The 21,561-nt window shown below is 39.6% G+C and overlaps 1 protein-coding gene across 1 annotated transcript; it reads left to right on the top strand.

The window, feature by feature from the left end:
- The first annotated feature begins 3,169 nt into the window (after positions 1-3,169).
- On the top strand, positions 3,170-21,127 carry RAB4A (RAB4A, member RAS oncogene family). Its single transcript, XM_064708538.1, has 8 exons — positions 3,170-3,324; positions 11,001-11,081; positions 12,261-12,375; positions 13,531-13,593; positions 14,820-14,974; positions 15,866-15,961; positions 17,530-17,690; positions 18,979-21,127. Exons 1-7 carry the CDS (start codon positions 3,294-3,296, stop codon positions 17,643-17,645), a joined length of 657 nt encoding a protein of 218 aa, XP_064564608.1. The 5' UTR covers positions 3,170-3,293; the 3' UTR covers positions 17,646-17,690; positions 18,979-21,127.
- The last annotated feature ends 434 nt before the right edge of the window (positions 21,128-21,561 follow it).

The following is a 21,561-nucleotide window of genomic DNA, read 5'->3' on the forward strand; positions in this document are numbered from 1 at the left end:
TCACTCGACTTCAGATTGCATTTGGGCTGCTGGAGTCACATTCATTGCTGCTTCAGATCCAGAGATCCAGCAGCTTCCACATACACTGGGTTGCTTTCCGTATTCAGCATGCAAGGAACAGGGAAGAGCAGCAGAATACATCATTCCCATTTTACCTGAGCTTGCCAGGCCGGACTGCGAGCCGCAGCCCACACAACTGCCTTCCACACAGCCTTGCAGTGCCACCTTCAGACCAGAGCGAGCCATCTCTGCCACTCCCTCAAGGAAAAGCCCATCCCATCTGCAGCTGTGCTCCCAGACTGCAGCCTGTGGTGACGCTGAGCCAAAAGCACAGCCCAACTTCAGTTACAAACTGAACTTTGCTCCCTCACACAAAAAAGGAAAGGAAAGGCAAAAGAAAACAAAAGGATCTGGCCCCTTGCAGTGCTAGGTCATCAAAAGCTGTGTCCAAACCTGCAAATCCTTGAGTCATATTATTTTATTTTGGCAGAGACTTCACAGAATACCCCACCCTGAATCTGGCTCCCGTGAGATCTTGTGGGTCCTCTTCCATTCCTATTTATGGTACACTGGTCAGTAAAAACCAGTAAAAAAATGAGATTAGGACTTCTGGGGAAACCTTACATGACCTCCTGAGCAGCAATTTTACTACCACAACCAGTTTTAGGCACAGTAACTGTGGTGAATGTAATTTGAGGAAGCATGTGATGTGCAGATCCAATTTGATATAATAGATCTCTTTTTACATAAGCCAAAATTTTCTAGCAGATGTCGTCAACAGAAATCATGTGAATTAAACATTTGGCTTTAGGTTTTTTTTTTCTCACCTTTGTACTTAAGATAGATACTAACAAGGCCAATTCTAGCTACTTATTGTTTATTACTCAGAAAGAATGGTTTTATTATATAACATACAGGCCCGACATTCTCGAATTACTGAGGTATCAGCTATATATTTTCTAGCCTAGTGCAGTCTTTATTATTTCTGAATTTTACTATTTGTTCTAATTTATTCTTCAAGGCAAAATTTCTAAACCATCAAATCCTATTCATCTCTCATGTTCTCCTATCTTTGCTTTAACATTCTCCCAACCCTCACTTTCCTCTTCAATATTTAACTAATAGCTTTTATGGAAACCTTTACAATTTTGAAGTATTTTATTGATAGATGAGTGTAAACTTATCAGGAGTGATTGGAAGCAAAGGAATGTGGTGTTAACACAACGACACATTTATCAAATATAAACTCCATAAAACAGTCACCTTGCAAGATACAAAGAATAAAAAAAACAAGACTAATTTACCCCTTAACCTAAAGTTTGTACAGTGCAAGAGGTCTAAATCTCCTTGTTCTTGGATTTAACATGACATATTTTTGGTAATCTAGTAAAATCTCTTTACTTCAGTATCTTTGGGGATTTTTTTGGTTAAGACATTCAGTTTGTTTTTTGGGTTTGGTGGGGGATTTTTTAGATTCATTGGGTTTGTTTTCTGGGGGTGGGGACAGGGGGGTTGAGCAAAACTAACCAACATCTGTGAGGGATTTGGTGATATTAGACCAAACTTCTTTAAAGTCCAACCTGAGCCTCAGAATGTACCATTTTGGGGGACAGCTTTCAGACACAAAGCTCACATCTGTGACATACTGAGGTCTGTGCAGCTCATGTGAAGGCTCTTCAGCTTTCCAGGGCATTTTGGAGAGCAGATGCCCCAGAGAAACGTTCACATGTGACATCTTAGGCCTCAATATGGTCTGTGCACCGGGGCTGTGCTGACTTTGGGGACCTGTTTACACAACCTCCAATTACTGTTAATAGTTTGAACTCATTAAGGAGTTGATTCTTCAAAAACTGTGGCTAGTTTCTTTGTCTGTATGTACCCACAACAAGAAGAACAATCAGCAGATTCTCTGAGGGGCTCTTGGTGCTGGCTCAGCACATGTTGTTCCAGTGATTGGAGACGGAAACTTCAAAGCTGACCTCTGACTAGATGAGGACTTGGCAAGGAGGTGGCTGGGATAGGCAGAGGCAGTTTTTCCTACAGCTTGGGAGATGAAGGAGAAGTGGAAAGGATGGGAAGCTGTGAGCAAGAAGATAAAGATAGCCAGAAGTAACAGAAGAGGAAATAAGAGAAGTGGAATTTTTTTAAGGACTGAAAGAAAGGAAAATGTGGAGGATACACAGGAAGTATCATTTAGGAATGGCATAGATGGAAAGGCTGTTGTGATGGGATCTGTGTTGCCCTTTGCTGCTAGGCTAACCAGGGCTGGCCGGGGAGTTAAGAAAGCCAGCAAAGAGTAACGCAGGCCAGGCACTGCTGGTGTCTAGCCCCTGAAGATTTGAACCAAACTTTGCAACTTTTTGTTGCTGTTATCAGTAGCTAATGCGCAGTTACAATTAAGCAATTGCACTAGGAACATTGTATCCTCGGCCAATCTTTTGTTACGAGGAAAAGGGAAGACAATCCCAGGATGAATGGGCTGTCTGTACTCCAGCCAGGAGCGAAGTCAGGACTGAGCAGTGCCTGGGGGAAAGGCAATTCCGGCAGTGGGAGATCGCGACTCACTGACCACCTACCCAAAACCGACCCCAGGCTCGGAAGGAGAGCAGAACTGCGCCTGAGGAATAATTACAGTGAGAAAGGACAGGAATGACGAGCAAATAGGGGTTTGAGAGCTAATTTTAAAAAAAGCTATGTAACTTGTAACCAAGGAACGCCATCGCCTTTGTTTCTTAAAATGTATAAATAGCGTGCCGTTTCGGTGACGGGGGAGCCAGCCTTTCGAGGGTCACCGCCCGGATTCCCTGCTTGGCGCCAACTGGAATAAAAGCTGGAGAACGGCGGGAGCAGCGCCTCGGTGTGTGACTCGGTGCTGCGCACGGGTAAGGAGCCCGCGCTGGGGGCCGCCCCTATCCCCAGGGCACTGAGGGAGGGCATTCCCAACGCCGCCATCCCCAAGGCGCTCAGGGAGCTCACTTCCGACGCCGCCATACCCCCGGCGCTGAGGGAGCGCGTTCCCGACGCCGCCGTCCCAGGGAGGGGAGCGGGCGGGAGCGCCCCGGGCACGTGCGCCGTGTTTGGGGGCGGGGCCGCTGCCGCGCCTGCGCGGGGAGGCGGGGCGCGCGCCGGGCACGGTCGCGCCTGCGCGGCGGCGGCAGCGGCGCGAGCGGGGCGGGGCTGAGCCGGGCCCGGGCGGCGGGGCCTGTTCGGTTCCCTCCGCCGGCAGCGCCGACCCCGGGCGGGGCGGGCAGCGAGCAGCAGCGGCGGCGGGGGTGGGGGTCACCCCTCCCGGGATGTCGCAGAGTGCCATGTCCGAGACCTACGGTAGGAGCCGGGGGCGGGGTGAGGGGATCCCCTTCTCTGTCTCCCTCCTCCGCTGCGGGGGAGCGGGCCCGGGGCCGGGCAGGGCCCCCTGAGGAGCGGGGAAGGAGCCGGTGTGGCGTGAGGGCTCCCCGGGCTCGGGCGGGCCCCTGTGCCCGCCGCTGCCCTGAGCCCCCAGCGCCTGCCCCGCCCGTGGCCGGCCCGGCAGGAGCGCTCGGAGTTTTCCTGCAGGGAGCGGCTTGGGCGCTGCTTGTTGTGGTCCGGGAGTGCAGCGGGACACTTGCGGTGCCTGTCCGCTGGGAAAAGCTGCCCCTGCTTCTCCTGGAGACCGGGGTGCCTCTGCCGTCAAGTTAAGGATTCGGTCCTGTTGTCGTAGACATGCAGGCGTCAGAAAGAGTTGATTGTGGGAGTGTGTTGGGAGAAGAAGATCAGTGGGTATGTTCGTCTGTCCCTGTGCTGGAATGGGTGTCTGACTGCTGCTGGTAGGAAACATCCGACGGAGTAAGTCCAGAGTGCAGGCACTGACAGGGTGTGTCCAGTGCGTCGCTAGGAAGCATCAAAGAGAAGTGGGGAGTCGAAGAGGCAAGCAGAGCTGGTATTGCTGGCTAGGTGGAGGAGATGAGAAGCAACTGAATAGTATTAATTTCTTTTCTTTATAATTTTACTTGAATCTCTGCTTTGAATAGATTTCTTTTCTACCCTTTCCATACCATACAGTTCTGTGATATTTTCCAGTATAAAGATGCTGCTGTACAAATAAACATATTTTAAAGCCATGTGGTAGGTTCATATTCCTAGTCCATGAGCGTAGGATCAGAATTGAATCAGAAATAATTGAATAATCAAAGCAAAATTGGACACAATAACTCTGGAAACCGTTTTGGAGGTTGGGGTGTCCATCAGGAGTAGGCCAAGTGACCTGATTGTCATTTTATTTTCAATACTGTAGTCATCAGTGCTTGATCTTCTGTCCTACTGGTCAATGCTTCAGTGTACAGCAAATGCACAGAACTAAGGGGCAGAAAGAGGCAAGAGTGTGGGGCAGCCCTTGAAGTGCCAACATTAGGATACTCAAACCCTGCTTCTTTTGTCCACCTGTTCTAGAAACAGGTCAAAGTTACATGTAGCAGCCAGAGGGCTGTGCTTTGTCCGCCTAGTTTTGAGTTTAAACAAGTTCTTCATACTCTGTACTCCTATGATCTGGAACTCAGATCAATTTGGCCATGCTTATGGTGGTCTCTACCAAAAGAGTTGGTAGAAAACCAGAGATGACAGCATTTCAGTGGTGCTCCTCCTTTCATGCTGTAATAATAATACTAGGTAAGCCACATAGATGATTGGTATCTTAAACCAGAACATTGAAACATTTTTTGCATTATTCCAGTGATGCAGAATAGAGATAGTAACCCCACTGGAGCTGCGGATACTTTAATATTATTTTGGTATCTAAGAAAGCAAGCCCTTGAAATGGAAGCTTTGTAGTTGTGGGTTGTTCCTCTTATTTGTTTAATTCTTGTTTGATGTATTACCTTTTGGAGTTTCTGTGTTTGCCCTGTGCACTCACAGGCTGCAAAAAATTCAGAGCTAGAGGGCTTGAGAGCATCAGGCTCTAGAGAACACAGAAGAATAGAAGCTAAGCTATAGCATGAAGTTTAACTCTTGGCTCTACAATCTCTGACCATAAGAGTAGTCAGTAACTAATTCTGCAGTGTCCTGTCCACATATGTAGCAGCCCCATTGACAAATCAAAGTCAGCAGTACCATGTGATTAAATTATGGATCTTCTGTGCTTGATGATCTCTCTGGATTTCATGTGCTCTCTCCTAACAAAGAGTGGTTTGTTGCTGCCCAGCTGTTCCAATGGCTGTGGAGGATGGGAGCAGTACTAGGTCAGTTTCCTCCTGGTGCCTGAGACTGGGGGTCACTGTATCCCCCTCCTGGAATCCCTGTAGCTTGTAAGTCCTTAGCCATTCATTAGATTTTTTCTTGTCACCTGAATTATTATCATTTTACTTATGGAACCTCAAGCTTTTTATCCCATACAGAGAGGCTCAGGAAACTGGTTGGTGGTTGGGTTTTTCTTCCCAATGTCATTTTGCTGTCTTTTATATGACTTTAATTTTGCTGTGAGGTTTGAAAGGGGCATTATTTTTTAAATATTTTTCTCAATCCATAGGGAATAAAGAGCCTTTCCACTGGCAGCCGCTGTTAATTTCATGTCTGCTGGGTTTTTTCCTCCCTTAGTTTCTTCCTCCATGTCAAATTCTGTCTTCTTTGAAGGTTTTCTGTTCACTCACTTTTCACAACTCATTCTGTCAATTATTGAGTTTCTTGTCTCTTCCTTCTTTTCAAACAAAGTTCTGCAGCTTCTCAGTCTTGACACTAAATTTTGCTTACAATTCATATTTTCATTCCTGCAGATCTATTACATCGCTTGTGTATCTTCTGTTCTTAGCTTTCTTATCTGTTCAATTATTTATGTGTTCAATTCAGTATCTATTCAATTCTTACATGTTCAATTTATTCCCAAAACCAAACCAAGCTTGAATACGAGATAACTCCATGAATTTTGAGATTGGGTTTAGAAAGAACATTTTCCTGCTGCTTTTGGGAGAAAAGGGTCATTCTTTTAGAAGTTTGACATTTAACACTGGAAACAGATCTCTTATTCATAGGAAAACTCTTTTAACTCAAGTTTTCTGAGATGTAATGGCCTTTCTGTAGATAATTGCCATATAACAACACATGCATGTTTTAGCACACTTCCCAATGCAAAATATACATGTTTTTGTGGTAAAGACAGCCTGACAAAAAGTCACTTATTCTTAATAAATAAATGCAAAACCACTTTTGGATTTTAAATAGTAGAAGGATGGAAGTGGTACTAGCATTGAATAAATGCAATGTGTAAGATTCGAGTCAAAACTCTTAATTCCTTAGTTCCTTCAGTTTTTTCCACCAGCATCTGCAAATCCCAGTCTGGCCACATAAGTTTACCAATCTCTGTCATTGGCAGACAGTGTACAGTTTTTACATCCATTTGAAAATAATTGTTTGGTCTGGACAATTTGATTTGTTCTTTTCTTGCCATCCCATCCCATGGTATTTGCATTTATCACCCTGGTCTTCAGTTTGTTTCAAATCTGATTTTATTCCTTAGAGACCATAGCTCTCACTTGTAAGAAAGCAGAGCTTCCCTCTCTGCAGCATTCTTTTTGCAGATTGAAATAGAGGCAGGTTGATCTGTTCTACCTGTTTATCTGCTTAACTTTCTGCTAGAGAAAGGAGTAAGCAGTGGGAAGAGCTCCTCCTCTCATTTAGAGGCAGCCTGTGCCAGTAGGAATGCACCAGAGCACTCTTTCCTCCTGCCCTGTGCCATCAATGGGAGAGTTTCCAAAGGCTCAGCATGAGTGAATAGAAATTCTGCTCTACAGCAAGGAGTTGGGAGGATTTCAATCTGATTGGGGATATAATATTGGACTCCCCCCTTCCCTGCTGTATTAGCAGTGTGAAGGAAACAGTTTAGCTCTCAGTGCATGTTGAGGACTGAGCTCCAGTATCTCAGAAGCAGTTTGACTGTTTCTTCTGCTGGAGCAGGCTTCAGTCAAAGGAGGAGGTTGGATGTCTGGGGGTGGTTGCCACATCAACCATCTGTTTTTGCTGGTGCTTGAATCAAAGCCCACAATTGTCTCTCTTCTCCTTTCCCCTCAGCTCACACTGCACCACCACCCCCAAAAGAAAAAAACAAACACAAAAGATATTATGTCATTCATGTAGTTTAACATCTTGTGCTGCTGGTGCATCTTTAGGGTGAAGCCACAATTTTATTCCTTTTTGCCTGTGCTAGAAAATGTTTTATTTCCTGCACCCCCTACCCTGTTTGGGATCAGGTGATGCCTGTAGCTCTCAGAGGGGAATAAGCTGATTCTTTGTAATGCTTTATTTCCTTAAACAGCCATGCTATGCTGCATTTCATCTCCTTATGATTTCTGTGGTGCATGTTTTGTAACCTTCCTTCCCTTTAGCACAGAGTTCAGTTTTGATCCTAAATCCATTCTGTATAAAGACAATCTTATTTAAAGGCAAAGTGCTTTAACTTTTCTAGACCTTTTCAGTAGCCAGCATGGCAGCAAGCATTTGTAACATCTGAATGATGTTGCTTTTCAGCTTTTCTATGAAGGAGGAACAACAGAACTCAAAAGAAAAGTTTCTCTAGGGTGACAGCGTTGGCAGCTGACTGGAATGCTGGAGCTCTGAGCTGCTTTGTCAATAGGCGTAAAAAAAGGAGATAAAAAAAAGTTATGAAATGAAGTGAACTAACTTCTCTGGGAAGAGGACACCAAAAAGGAAAACACACAGAGCAATTAAGCAGTAATGCAAACACTAGAATGTGAGTTGCATTTGCTGAAATTGCCAAGAATGAATATATACAGTTTGAGTCCACAGTGATGGTCTAAAAGAAGCTGTCTGCCCAATCTCATTTGATTTCTCTGCTTCCAAACTGTGCTAAATTTTACATACATCTGTACAGCTTAAAGAGAAAACATGTAATATCCTAAATCACGTGCTAAAATAAGTAATAAAAAATAGTTGATGTGGTACCAGTTGTCATACAGAATGACATTATAAGAAAGAAGTTGCAGAATAACAAGATGAAAAATGTTCTCCCTGTTCTTACATGGTATTACCTTATTTTTTAATAGGCTGGGCTGTGAACTTAAAAGTTTGTTAAATCTTGGTGTTTTTAACATTTGGTATTGGCAAAGCCTTTTTCTTGTCCTTCTTTGCAGTTGATTAAATGTGCAGAGTATTCCATATTTCCTGAACCACAGAAATATGGTTTTTCCAGTGCTCATAGATAAACTGACGACATAAGTCTAAAAGCTTTTTGTTAGTTTGAATAATCTACATAAAATTGGAGTTTAAAAGGATAGAATCTAGCATGGCTATGTTTGTGAAGGTAGCAGTGTCTTAAAGTCTACATGTGTTTGGAAACATTGCTGCCTTTGTTGCAGAAAGGTTTTAAATTTTTTGTTAGAAAGCTGACATTTTCATTTTATGAAGTGGACTAAAACACATTTCTCTTAGTTTGGTGGAATAAAACACATTTCTCTTATTTTCATCCCATGGAAAAAGTTAATTGTGACTAGTTTCAAGTTTAATCTTAAAAAGCCCATTTGCTATTTTGTCAGATGGAAATTTATTTTTTGTCTACTAAGTAAGCAGGCATTGAACTGGCATCTAAGCAGTTTATTTGTGGGAGAGAGTCTCTTAAATTTCTCTGGCACAGTAGAATCTGGATAGAAATTAGGAGTCTATTATGAAGTGCTGCTAAAAGATATTATCAATTTAAAGGCATTAATATAAAATCCCCAAATAGCACTGTTGCTTTCAGAGCAAAATATAAAGCACTTCAACTTGAAACACCTGAGGGGAAAATCCTCTGCTGTTGTGCTGCTCCTCCAGAGCAGTGAGCTGGCTGTCCCAAGGCCTGGGTTAGGTTTGCAATAGCTGTTGTACTATTGTCAATAACATGAGGCTTCTGTTGGAGAAAAAGGAAGGTAAACATAAATTTTATAATTGTGTTTAAGGAGAAAATCTGACAAACATCATTCACCAGATACAAAATAGAACCAGTTTTGATTGGATTTCAGATTTATGTTTGGAAAAATGACGGAAGACAGAATCAGAAACAAATTATTTTAAATGTCTGTGTCTCAGAATATCTTGCATTTTGAGGTACTCTGAAAGTGATAAAACCAGTGAGATTATACACACACACACACACAGAGTAGTTTAAATATACAAAATGGTGTAAAAGACAGCTAACCAGTGATATTTGATCCATAAAAATTGAAACTTGGCTTTCTTTGAGATGCATTTTTTCTTAGCCTAACACATTGGGCTATTTATGATACTTAAATTTCATGGTAACAGTGAAGACTTGATAGAGTGAAGGATTCTCAGCTTCAGCGTGTTTTGCAGTTGAGGTGACACAAAGGGCCCTTCTTTAGAGGAGTTAACAAAATTTTCACAACCTGAAGGAAAATCCTTTTTGTAACTTTTTTTTTTAATCCAGAAAGCATGAGCAGCTGGGTGGGGGCGTGACAAATGAAAGGATTTTGGAACAGAAAGTCTTGAGCATGTAAATGGTCATATTTGTGAGCAAGGAACAGCCATCTTCTGAGAAGGGTGAAATTCAGAATCTATTCTGAGCCTGTTACAGCATTTGAAACGAGAGGGACAAAATGTAAAAAAGCAAAAATCCTTAGTAAAACATTACCTCATTTTAAATATTAATAAAATTCAGAAGACAGGTGAAGACAAAGAACAGCAGACATTTCCAGGACTTACAGCCCTGTCTTTTTAACAGTGGGAATCTTCTTACCCTTTGAGAAACTTGCTTGTTCCTTTTACCATTGCTAGGGAGTGTTTGATATACCATAACAAGTAGCTCCTTCATTAAATGGAATGAGCACTAGATCTGTGTGCATCTTAAATTTGATTTTTGAAACTAAATACTCAAATAAGGTCCTGGTAGAGGATTTTATCAGTTCTTTGAATTACTTAGCATAATTTTTCTTTTTATTCAGCCATCCCCTGGGCCAATACCCATGTAGCCCACTGGACAGCTTTGAACACTGTTAACAAAATCAATGTTTTTATTTTTGTTGATAATGCAAATGAAGTCATTTTCCTTGCATTCTGTTTCTGAGAGAAACAGTGCAATAAAGAGTAGAAATTCTGCTGCTGGTAGAAAAATAAATAGGGAATCTTGCATGAGCTGTAAAGCTTGCCTTAGTGGCAGTATATTAGGGAAAGCATTTGTAAGCTTTCTAATCAGTTTATCATTTTTGAGAGCTGTAATACAAGGAAGCTTTCTTCAGTCTTTAGCAAAACTGAAAGCAGATTTGTGGTGGTAGCATTAAAGCATTTTATGTAACTGTTGAAACAATAGAAATGGGCCATAAATCTTGAATATGTGTATTACCAATGAACATTGACATAAATGGCTCATAAATAGGTAACAGAAATACATGTATTTAATTTAACATGTAGAAGAAATGTGAAACTAGGCATCCCAGAATAAAAATTATTTCTTCCCTCTAAATTTTGCAGAGAAATACTGTGGTTGTCCCAGCTGTACAATGATTAAAATCAAAGTATGAGTATTAAACTGTTAATAGAGAATTCCAAATTAATGTAAATTAAAAACAAAAGAAAACCACTCAAAAACAAACCCACAAAGAAACACAACAACAACAAAAACACCCCAACCACCCCACTCTGGAGTTTTAGATTTTGAGAAATGATATCATTATATATTTGTGTTGATGATAGTTAATACCTTACATGCTCTTAAAGCACATTACTGGAACATAAGCCAAGCATTTACCTGAACTCAGGTTTTAACTGAACTCAGATTCAGCTATTTCTGCTTTGTTTTCTCTTTCTTGCCTCTCCATAAAGCAGAATTCTTAGTTCTTGCTGTGTAACATCACTACTGAAGACACTGGATAATTCTTCAGATTTATTGCAATTTTGCTAATTTTGTCATCTATTCCCTTCTCTTTGAAATAACAGCTACAAGAGAATAGCTGGCTTGTGGGTTTGGTCTTGTAACAATAATGTGAGTCCATACTAAAATTTGGCAATTTTTTTTTTCTTTCTATCTTCAGATTTCCTGTTTAAGTTCTTGGTGATAGGAAATGCTGGAACTGGAAAATCCTGTTTGCTACACCAATTTATTGAAAAGAAATGTAAGTACATATGAAGGACAGTAAGAGTTCTCCACTGCCTTGTACCAGAGGTAAAGGCTCTGGCTACCTGAGTACCTGTCATTGGTAGGGAAGCTCCCCTAATTCTCTTATTTGTGTAGGTGAGGATTTTAGTAAAGAATTATGTTCAGAACCGTGCTGTAAATCCTTATTGCTCACTGTTTCTCTTTAATCTAAAGCCTTATGTGGAGCATTACTCTCTGTTATTCTCAAATAAATATAACAAGATGTTGGTGAAAATACAGACTTAGTTTCTGTGAGAGGTATCATTTGCAGCTGGATATATAGTAGAGACTTGGATCTTTTAGAAAAAATAAGGAAAGAAAAGCTGAATTGCTTAAGTAGATTTAGAAAGCCTGTAGCATCTTTTTGAGATAAATAGTAACTTTGTTTTCTTTGTTAAGGACTGTGGTCTATGATAAATATTGATAGAGATTCAATAGGGAATGTTATTCAGAGATGAACATTAAAGAAAAATTTCTGTTGGATTGTACAGAAGTAAGAGACCTTTTGTTACTTTGGCATCAAGATTTAGCAAAAATAATATGCATTTAGAAACCTTTGTAAATAAGGTGACTGTCTTTTTGAAACAAGCAGTAATTCACCTTATCTCTTGAGGAATACTTAAGGATAATGATGTGTAAGCACTAAGGAACATGGCTTGATTCTGAGTGAACTTGAAACAAGCCCTTGCTGCTAGTAAGGGCAGCTGTAAATTGCTGAGATTCTGTGATATCAAGAGCACACATAGAGCAAGTATCTTAACTTTGTGCATTAAAGAAGAATTGACTCTTGCATATTTGTGGTCAAGACTGTGTGCATTCTCATTAATTGTACTTATAAATGGCATCAAAATATTAGAAAACACAGTTGGAAAAAAAGTGTACAAAAAGTATCTTGCTACCTATTCAAGTGAACTGGAAATTATTTAAAGCAGGCCTTTTTAGTACTAAGTTTGAATTGACTAAACTGTCAAAAATTGTAAGAACATTCATTTCTGTGTGGTGGCAGTGAGCTTATGAGCTGCAATGAATTGGATGGTTCAGGAAGTTTGTAATTTGAACACTGAGGAGTTTTTGATAATATCTAAATTGGTTTTTGTAAAAACTATTCACTCTAAATATTCTTCAAAAAACTTTTGTTTTCTTTCTTTTTTCATAGTCAAAGATGACTCCAATCATACTATAGGAGTGGAATTCGGTTCAAAGATCATAAATGTTGGTGGTAAATATGTCAAATTGCAGATTTGGGATACAGCAGGACAAGAGCGCTTCAGGTATGACTTTCAGCCATTTTATTAAGTGTTGCTACAATTGCTGCTCTGAGTGGTGGATATTATTTATCTCTGCTTGTAAGCAGAAAAAGCTTTTTGGTCAGTGGAGTTGTTTGTCTGCTTTCATATTCACCTTCCAACCTGGACACAGATCCATGGATTTAGGTAGAGCAATGCTGGCCTTGCAGGGTCTGAGTTTCTGCCCTGTCTTTCATTGGGTATTTCCTGTTGAGGTATATGAGTGGAATAGGTGCCTAAAATCTTGCTCACCAGCCAAATTCATAATTAACTGTTTTAACTAAGAGTATGCACTTAACTCCATGTTTAGGAGACCTTCTATTGGTTGGAATAAATAAATGTCAGGAAGCTGTAAGCTGTTCAAAATCTGCATGAAAGCAAGTGCACAGTATAATTATATACAGTTTTATTAAAGAAGAAAAAAATCAGTCAAATCCATTGGGGTAAATACATTTCTAGAAAGACTGAGATATCTAAAGTTTCTTAGAGAAAAAAACAATCAATTTATCAGCTTATAACCATCAGTGTACTTTTAATGCTGTATTTTAAGTGTTCTACATCTGAGGCATAGATAAAACTCAGTAAAAATCTAATGGATTCCTGGGTACATTCACCATCAAATAGGACATCAATTTTTAAATATATTTTTGGGGGATGGAGTGTGTGTCTGAAGTCTCTGTTTTGGGAGAGGGGTTGATTAACAAAGATGAGAATGATGGTAGAAGTCTGAGTTTTGGGCAGCAATCCAGGTAAATGTCTTCTATCAGACAAGTCCTTTGGATATAGTTGTGACTAAATAAAGCTGGGCTGTGATATATAGTCTTCATTAACGAGGTCTCTTCAGTGTGTTGGCCAGATATCAGCCTCCAGTTCTGTATTATGATGATCTGTGATACTTTCAGCACCACATGGATCATAATGGACTCTGAGAATCCTCATACAGTTATACTTAATCAAAGTGCTTCATCAAAATCCTGGTTGTAATTAGTCTGCTGCACAGCTGAAAGCGTTGTCTAAAAACATGATTTGTTTTAAATATGTAAATAAGAATTCTGTTTCATAATACAGATTGTGTTATATTAACCCAGATTTTAAACAGTGAAGGCACTACAAAAATGTGTATTTGTGATTCTATTTCAGGTCTGTAACAAGGAGTTACTACAGAGGGGCTGCAGGTGCTTTGCTTGTCTATGATATAACCAGGTAAGAAAGCCAGCATCTCCTTTGCTCATAGACTGCCAGATCCAGTTAATGTACAGTGGTTCCTCCCCAAGTACCTAATGCTCTAAACAAATTGGGCAGGAAGAAAAGAAAGTAAGTATAAGAGGTACTTCTGTTTCAGTGCATATTTCAGTTTTGGAACTTGCTTACATGAGATCTTGTGAATGTCAGGTGTGAACAATCCTAAAGGGTTACACAAATTCGTGGGGATTGGCCCTCCAGTCACTGATCTAATGGTGGACCCAGGTGCAGCCACTGGCTCAGCAAGCCTTGCCACAGGAACAAGAGCAGACTTCAGCCACCCTTAACCAAGGTGGTTCACCCTTTCTTGTGGAAGCTGCTGATCACTGTGCTGGGATAGGTGGTCATCCTCTGGAGAATCTAGCTCTGCCTACACCTTCTTTAACTGTAGGCCAAAATTCTGTTCATCTCTGCATCTTTCAATGTTTCTATATTATAGGCAGCCAATAAAACTCCTTACCATTGCACATGTTCACATTCTTCCTGCCACCATTGGCTGATGTTTGTCAGATGAGTTTTGGGTGGTTCACTAGGTTGTTGCTTGTTGTTCTGTGAGTGAAGGGTTCTCTCATCAGGCTTTGAAATCTGTGTTCTGTGCATAAGGGCAGCTGGAATCATCTGTCAGTGTTAGTGCTTGAAAGCTTTCTCCCTGACCACTGCTGCAATGGCAAGTGGTGTGTGCAGGGTGGCTGCCTGCAGTGTGGGTCCTGACACCAGTGTGAAAGTTCAGGCAAGCACATACACAAGCCTCCTAAATTCTTACAGTCCCACTGGTAATTTAAATATCAGTTGGATTCCAAGTGGAACAGTATCTCATTCTGTTATCCCAAAATGTCATGCACAAAAGGTTAAAACTAGACAAGAGCTTAAAATTTTAGCTTTTCACATTAACACATTTTTACAATTTATAATTGTGTGTTTATAATTGTGATTATTTTATTATTGTGTGTTTATATATTGTGATTAATTTTATTTTGATTTCTAAATACTCAAGCTTTTAAATAGTTTCATGAAGGAATTTGATGTTCTTCCCAGTTCATCACTGGCACACTGAGATGTGTAGGTGCCTCGCCTGACTACCAGCATTTTGTTTGCCACAAACACAGATTTGCTGTCTGAGTTTTAGTTGGGTGATCTGTTCAGGAGAAGTGAGTGTGTCCTAATAAAGGGTTTCATTTCCTGCACAGCCGGGAAACCTACAATGCACTTACTAATTGGTTGACGGATGCAAGAATGTTAGCAAGTCAAAATATTGTGATAATACTGTGTGGAAACAAGAAGGATCTTGATGCAGATCGTGAAGTCACTTTTTTGGAAGCATCCCGGTTTGCACAGGAAAATGGTAAGTACAGAACCTTCATGTAGCATTCAAAGATGCATAATCCTTCAGATCATTTACATTTTTGTGCAGTTAGGCTGTACTTTGTACCCTGTCTACAGAAAAGAGTTCTGTCAGTTCCTGAGGCCCAGAGAGGCCGTGCCTGCTGTGAAAACTACACGTACTACATAAGTCTCATTAGCAGTGGTTCTTCACTCACAGCTGCTCCTTTAAGAATACCCTCTATGTGGAGATAAATTCTGTAGGAAATGTCATACAACTTCAGGTGTTGCCTTGCCTCCAAATAGCTGAGGAGAAAATGAAGGACATGAATTCCCATTTTTCAGCATCTTAAAGACTCTGTAGATAACAAAGTTGTATGGGGTGTGCAGCAGTTTGAAGCAGTGAGTTTTATTAATTGAAAACTGAGTTTAGTGCAGGGCATGGATCCATACAATGACTACCTGGTCTGTAGTTTTCAGAATTTCCAGTCTGAGGACATGATTCTGTGTCAGCTAAAGCCAGTCTTGGTCTGAGCTTCTGTGCTGCAGTCCTCCCATCAAAACAGCAAAATCTGGTTTTGCTTTTATCAATCAGTCTTTTCTACCAACTCTGGTTACTGGCTATGCTTTTGCATATAACCTCCATTTATGAGAAACTGTATGAAGTTTGGTTTCAAGTGCAGTTTTGCATGCACAGCCCAGGTTATCTTCGGATTCCAGCTTTCTAGGGTGCCTGAAATTTTAGAGGATGTTTTTTGTGGTTTTGCCATCAAAAGTTAGTTTTCTGCACCATGCTTTTTGACTGTAGAACTCTGTAAAAATATTTTTATTGCTCCTGGTTTTCATGCTTTGAATTACTATACCTGCTATTTCAGACTTGTTTTGAGGATATTTTTTTTGTTGTCAAATGCAGAGCTGATGTTCTTGGAAACAAGTGCTCTAACAGGGGAGAATGTTGAAGAGGCCTTTGTACAGTGTGCAAGGAAAATACTCAATAAAATTGAATCAGGTAAATTAAGTTTTATATTTATAAAATCTTTTATTTTATCTGAAAATGAATTAAAGTGCACATGGAAATATCATCATTCGAAGTCCTCTAAGAGAATTAAACCAAAAAAACCCAAAATTTCATTTTGGTAAAATAACCTACTTGTTTTCTAGCTGCTTCTCATATGCTTTAATAGGAATGGATGTCTAAGTGAGATCTGTATATCCAAAAAGGGGTGGTGGTGTGAATTGTGGGTGATGTTTACCTTAAAATCAGGTCTGAGTGTAGGTTAGACCTCTTTATCTTAAGTCAGCTCTGAGTGTTGGTTCAGTGTTCTGTGGGTTGATGCATCCCTATAAATACCAAGCCTGACATTAGACAGTTTTTGTAGTCCAGAATAAAAACCTAATATCAGGGCAGTCATAACTTAAATTCTGCTTCTCATATGTAACAGGAAATACAGTCAAGAGAGTATGAACGGTAATACTAAAAATTTCAGGGATGTTTCCTAGCAACTGTTTCTCTGAAGTGACCTCTCTGCCTCTCAGCTGAAATCATTTTTACTTTTGCAGATCTAGAAATATACCAGAAGCTTCTCAACACAAGTGGGCAGGTTTCTGCTAGAGACAGGCTCCTGTGTGCTAGAGATCATTACAGCTAATTTGCATTCCAGTTTTTCTTTTTTCTAGCTGCTTGATATCTTTAAAGTTTTGAGTATTGGCCATATTGAAAAGTCTGTCTTGGATTCTAATTACATGTTTCCAATGCCAAACGCAAATTTTTAGATTAAAATAATATGATATTATGTGTTCAAATGAATTTTCTGATTACTGCATCAAATCAGTGCCAGACAGCAGCTTTCATTTTAAACAAACAAACAAAAAGAACGTAAACAAACCCAAGACCCAAATGAAAAAAGAAAGTATAACTAGTTTTTTACAATACTGTAGTTTGATGACTGCTTTAAAGAGGCACTGCCACCACAGAATTAAATCTTATTTTCTGTGAACTGCTCCTGGCTTCTTTTGTGCCAGCACACATCCATTGAAACATGCAAAAATGGAGACTGTAAGGATCTCTCTTGGCCAGACCACCATAGAGCCGTAAGAACAGTTCTGAAGACAGAGGGTATGAAGTTGGCAGAAGTGGATACCAGAAGCTGGAAAGGTTGATCATTTTCCCTGGGGAGCAGTTCTTTTCGGAATCCTTTTGTCAGATTGATCCATTTTTGTTTGGCTTGGTATCTACAGTACTATTTTCTTTGCCTGTGAGCCTCTGAAAGCAGGAAGTTTTTAACTGTATTCACAGAAAATATTTTAGACCTTTCTTTTGCTCAAGGTAGTGCAAATGCATTTCTTGTTTGCAGCCTAACTCTGAGATTGCTTTGTCATCATGATCAAGGGCATATGGTTAAATTAAAGGAGAAAATGATTCAGGTTTGAAATTGCCTAAAAGCAGATAGAATTGAGATAATCTCTCCATAAATAGATCAGAATATAATTATGTTTTTTCTTTAATGTTAATGGTTAATTTAGAATGTACTATTTGCACATAATCTGTATTGTTGTGACCATTTTGTTTCTCATCAGGAGAATTGGATCCAGAAAGAATGGGCTCAGGTATTCAGTATGGAGATGCTGCCTTGAGACAGCTGAGATCACCACGCAGAGCACAAGCACAAAGTGCTCAAGAATGTGGATGTTAGAGAAACAAATCAAAAAATCCCAAATACTTACTTTAGATACAGAAGGTAAGGCTACAAAAATCTTGGGGTGGTGGGCAAATCAGTATATTTCATAAATGTGCTGTATTGGGTGCTAGTCTTTTTCACAGTTAGCCTGTAAGTTACAGAAAATGTATTGAAATAATGCACAGTGGAATGGATTGGTGTTTTTATACTTTGATTTTTCATCTTTCATCTGCTGGGAAGACTAGAGCTCTTACTGAAGTGTTTATAAATCTTAGCTTAATCTGAGTAATGCTGAGGAAAACATGTTAAAATTCTCTATTCCTGAAATGCATTATAGGCCTAATAGCTGCCTAATGCACTGTAGAGAAAGTGATTCCATTCTCTTGCGTTGGGAACCAACAAGTAAGCATTTACAAAATGTATGGCACAGTGTCTTGTCCTAAGGTATTATAAAGTCTTCTCTGAAAATGAAGCTTAAATACTGAGACTCAAAAATTAAAGATAACACTGAATTTCAAACTTCCACTGACTTTTCTGCCCCTACCTAAAAGCAGCCTAAAGTTATTATGACTCCTGTCTGCTATAAGCAGAAATGTAAATTAGACAATAATAGTTATTTGCTGCTTAAACACTGTTGTCATCTAAAGTAGTTCTTCTGGGGCTGTTGCAGCCTAGGAAACAGGTGTGCAGTATTCTAAAGTTCTTCCAAAGATGTTGTTCAGAGAAAGTGAGGAAAGAATTTTTCCTTTTAGGAGTTGTAGGAGAAATGAGACATGAGTCACAAACTCCTAAGAACAGCTCTGTGGTTAGTCTTGCTTATGTTTGAAAGACAGTTGTCCTTGAGACACTTCTCAACAGTCACTGGATTTTACATAACTCCTTGCAGTATGCAGTGGCTCTGAGGACAGTCCTTTCTCCCTGTGTAGTTAATTATTCTCCTATAATTAATAATTATTTCTCTAGTACAAGGACAGTGATATCAAATAAGTACTGTAGGCATAGTTCCTGCATCACTTTTACTGTATTCATTCATCAGCTTGAGCAGTGCACACTGCAGCTTTATGGAACATTAAATAAGGCAGCACATAATTCTACATTCTCATATTTTTTTCTTGTGTTCTGAGAGCTTAGCTCCCAATTAAACCCAGAATTTTAAAAAATGTATCCTTGAGCTGCTTTCCTCTTATACAATTCCGTTCTTGAAATAAGAGACTGCTAGAAAAGGGCTTTAAAGTTCAGCTTTGGTATGGCCCTACAGAAATGAAAACTTATTGATCTTATTTCAAGAGCTCAGCTTTCAGATTGATCAGATATGGTTAATTAATAAGAGTTCTTATGTATTTTATAGCTGTCCTTGCAAATGGTGTTTGAAGAAACAGAAAAGCTTGAAGGCTATGCAGTTTTTAAAAACATCTTTCCACTATCTACAAACAGAGCAGACCACTGACAGAAAGGTGTCCTGTGGTAGGGGGCAGGAATGTGCACAACACACAAGTCTGCAAAGTGAACTGGATAGTTTGGTGGACAATATTAAGGCTCATACCTGTATGTAAATGTTTTCCATTACCTGTTTTTGTTCTTTCACCTCTAGTTTAAAGCATTGCAATGTACTGTAAATAATGTAACAGTAAATTTACAAAGCATGGTATACTTATGTATGCTATTAGAATGTTGCACTATAAGCAGTTTAATATTTTATTTTTTTATCATATAAACAAATTTAACGGAGGTAGGCTTTGTCACGTTTGTTTGTTGCACAATAGTTTGTATTTACAACCTGAATTATAAAACCACTGGCAACTGTCAGTGAGAGGTTGTTGGTTTATTTTTTCCTACTCAGTTTGCCACATTCTAACAAGCTGTTGACAGGATCAATTCTTAACATGTGGCTATGACCCATGCTTCTGTATCCTGATAGTCAAGTTGGAAAAGGCAAGTTAAAGCACAAGAGCAGAGCAAGAATGCTACACTGAGCTATACCATCTTTCATGAAATTAGAGTTCTGTTTATTTCCCTTTATCCTGACATTTTTGATTCAAATAGATGCTTATCTGAAAAGTATGCACCTTGAGTTGTTTCTGAATTAAATGGAATTAAGCATGCTTTGTACTTGAAAAGCCTGGGTTTAGGTTTAAAAAGGCTGTTGGGTCCAAACAAAAACTTTCATGTTGTTGTATTTAGGATTGGATTTGTTACAGAACTGATAATTATTCCTGATGATATTCTCTTCCTGATAAGAGTGTGAAGTATTTTTTGAAGCAGCATAATTGTATTTTCAAGAACATCAGAGAACTCCAAAGAAGCTTACCTGTCTCAATCCTTGCTCAGTTTAGTTTGGCTTTCAGAACTGCAAATACTTACCAAAAGCAAGTCCTCTGGAGCAGGAAGTTGGATGGAGCTGTCTCCTCCACCAGTCCAAATAGCCAATATTAACTGGGATGTGTTGTCCACTAGAGTTGAGGAGGGTGTTGGTTCCAAAACCCCAAACAGTTCTGGAACACTGGGAAAAGATGAGGTACTGGGTGGTCTGTGCCACCACACTCCATCCCACAACCCAATCAGGTTTCCTGGCACACTGGCTAAAGCTGGGCACTGACACAGCACAAGCAGAGCTGGAGGTTGCTCTCCTGTCGCTGTTAGAGTGGCAGAAGGGCTCTTGGCTACTCATCAAAACCTCTTTCCCTTACTACAGTAGCAGTTGAAAGGAGCAGAGGACTGTTGCTTATAAATAGAAATTTCAGGGGTTTCACAGGGATTTTCTTCTACTTCTTTCTGTCCCTTTTACATACAAAGCCTCTTTTATACTTGGTTCTTAGGATCATTTTGGTCAAGTGTCTCTGGTTTAAAAAGCAATTTTATTCTTTCAGTAACTGTCTTAAAGCTGTGTCCTTCCTCCCTGGAAGGAAACACTAGTGTCATTATAATGAGTTTGGACATGTTTCTACCATTTTTAATGTATACTCTTACAGTATACACATTAACCTGGTTAATGTGCATGTTTTGTAGTATCTCAGCCTTTTATGCTGCATATCTTGCTGACATTCTAAAAAGAAATTTTCTAAAATTGCAACTCCTTACAGAAATACTGTTGGAAGCAATAGCTCTCAGCAGTGCAAACTCTATTGTTTACTATTGCTCCTCTGAGAGTCTTTTATTTCTAAAAATAAACATCATGCCAATATCAGCCCTGGAATACATTTCAAGCTTTAGCATTATAGTTGACACCTAGCTCACCTGAACAGTAAGTCATAAATAGGCTACATATGTTTTCACAGTAAAATTCTTACAAAGAAAGAGGGGTGGGAGTTTTACATGAAATACCACCAGGTACCTGTATCTGAGGTTTCATTGGATGTGGAGCTTTAGCTGTTCAGCCCATTAAGAGATTTAAATGTCTTATTAAAGTCTGTGTCTTGCCTTTTAATGAGTCTGTTGGCCTACACTATTTCATTTAATGCTTGTATCTAGCACCAAATAAAGAATCTTCCTTGATTTTCTTCCAGCAAATCCTGTGTACTTGTACAAGCTTTGTCTGTTAAGTGAAGTCAGTAACATGACTGTTGTGCAACTCACATAAGAGTCACAGTTGCTTCATCTTCTCCTTTCTTTGTATTCAAATAGGTATTGCAGTTTGGCTCATGAGTTCCCTTAAGACCTATAAAAAGCCAATGCCATAGAAAAGCCTGATTAGTCTGTACACCTCATTTTTATATGCTGGAAGAATTGACACTATAAAAATCTCAAGAAATACATTGTAAATTCTTAGTAAAAATAGTCTCATTCATTTCTTGAAGAACCCATGGCATAGAGAACTTCAGTGTATCCAGGTTTTAAAAGCTTAATTTTTCCTGTTGGCATGAGTATACCTGTCCATAGGATAACAGAGAGAAAACAGGAAGCTGTGGTTTTCCTCCAAACCTTTACATTTATA

Source organism: Zonotrichia leucophrys, chromosome 3, assembly GCF_028769735.1.
Source record: "Zonotrichia leucophrys gambelii isolate GWCS_2022_RI chromosome 3, RI_Zleu_2.0, whole genome shotgun sequence".
Taxonomy (NCBI): domain Eukaryota; kingdom Metazoa; phylum Chordata; class Aves; order Passeriformes; family Passerellidae; genus Zonotrichia; species Zonotrichia leucophrys.

Excerpts from the sequence above, each read along its gene's own strand:
- RAB4A (XM_064708538.1), top strand. The coding sequence starts at position 3,294 with ATGTCGCAGAGTGCCATGTCCGAGACCTACG. Across the intron at positions 11,082-12,260 it reads CCAATTTATTGAAAAGAAAT|TCAAAGATGACTCCAATCAT; the intron begins GTAAGTACATAT and ends CTTTTTTCATAG. Across the intron at positions 15,962-17,529 it reads ACTCAATAAAATTGAATCAG|GAGAATTGGATCCAGAAAGA; the intron begins GTAAATTAAGTT and ends GTTTCTCATCAG.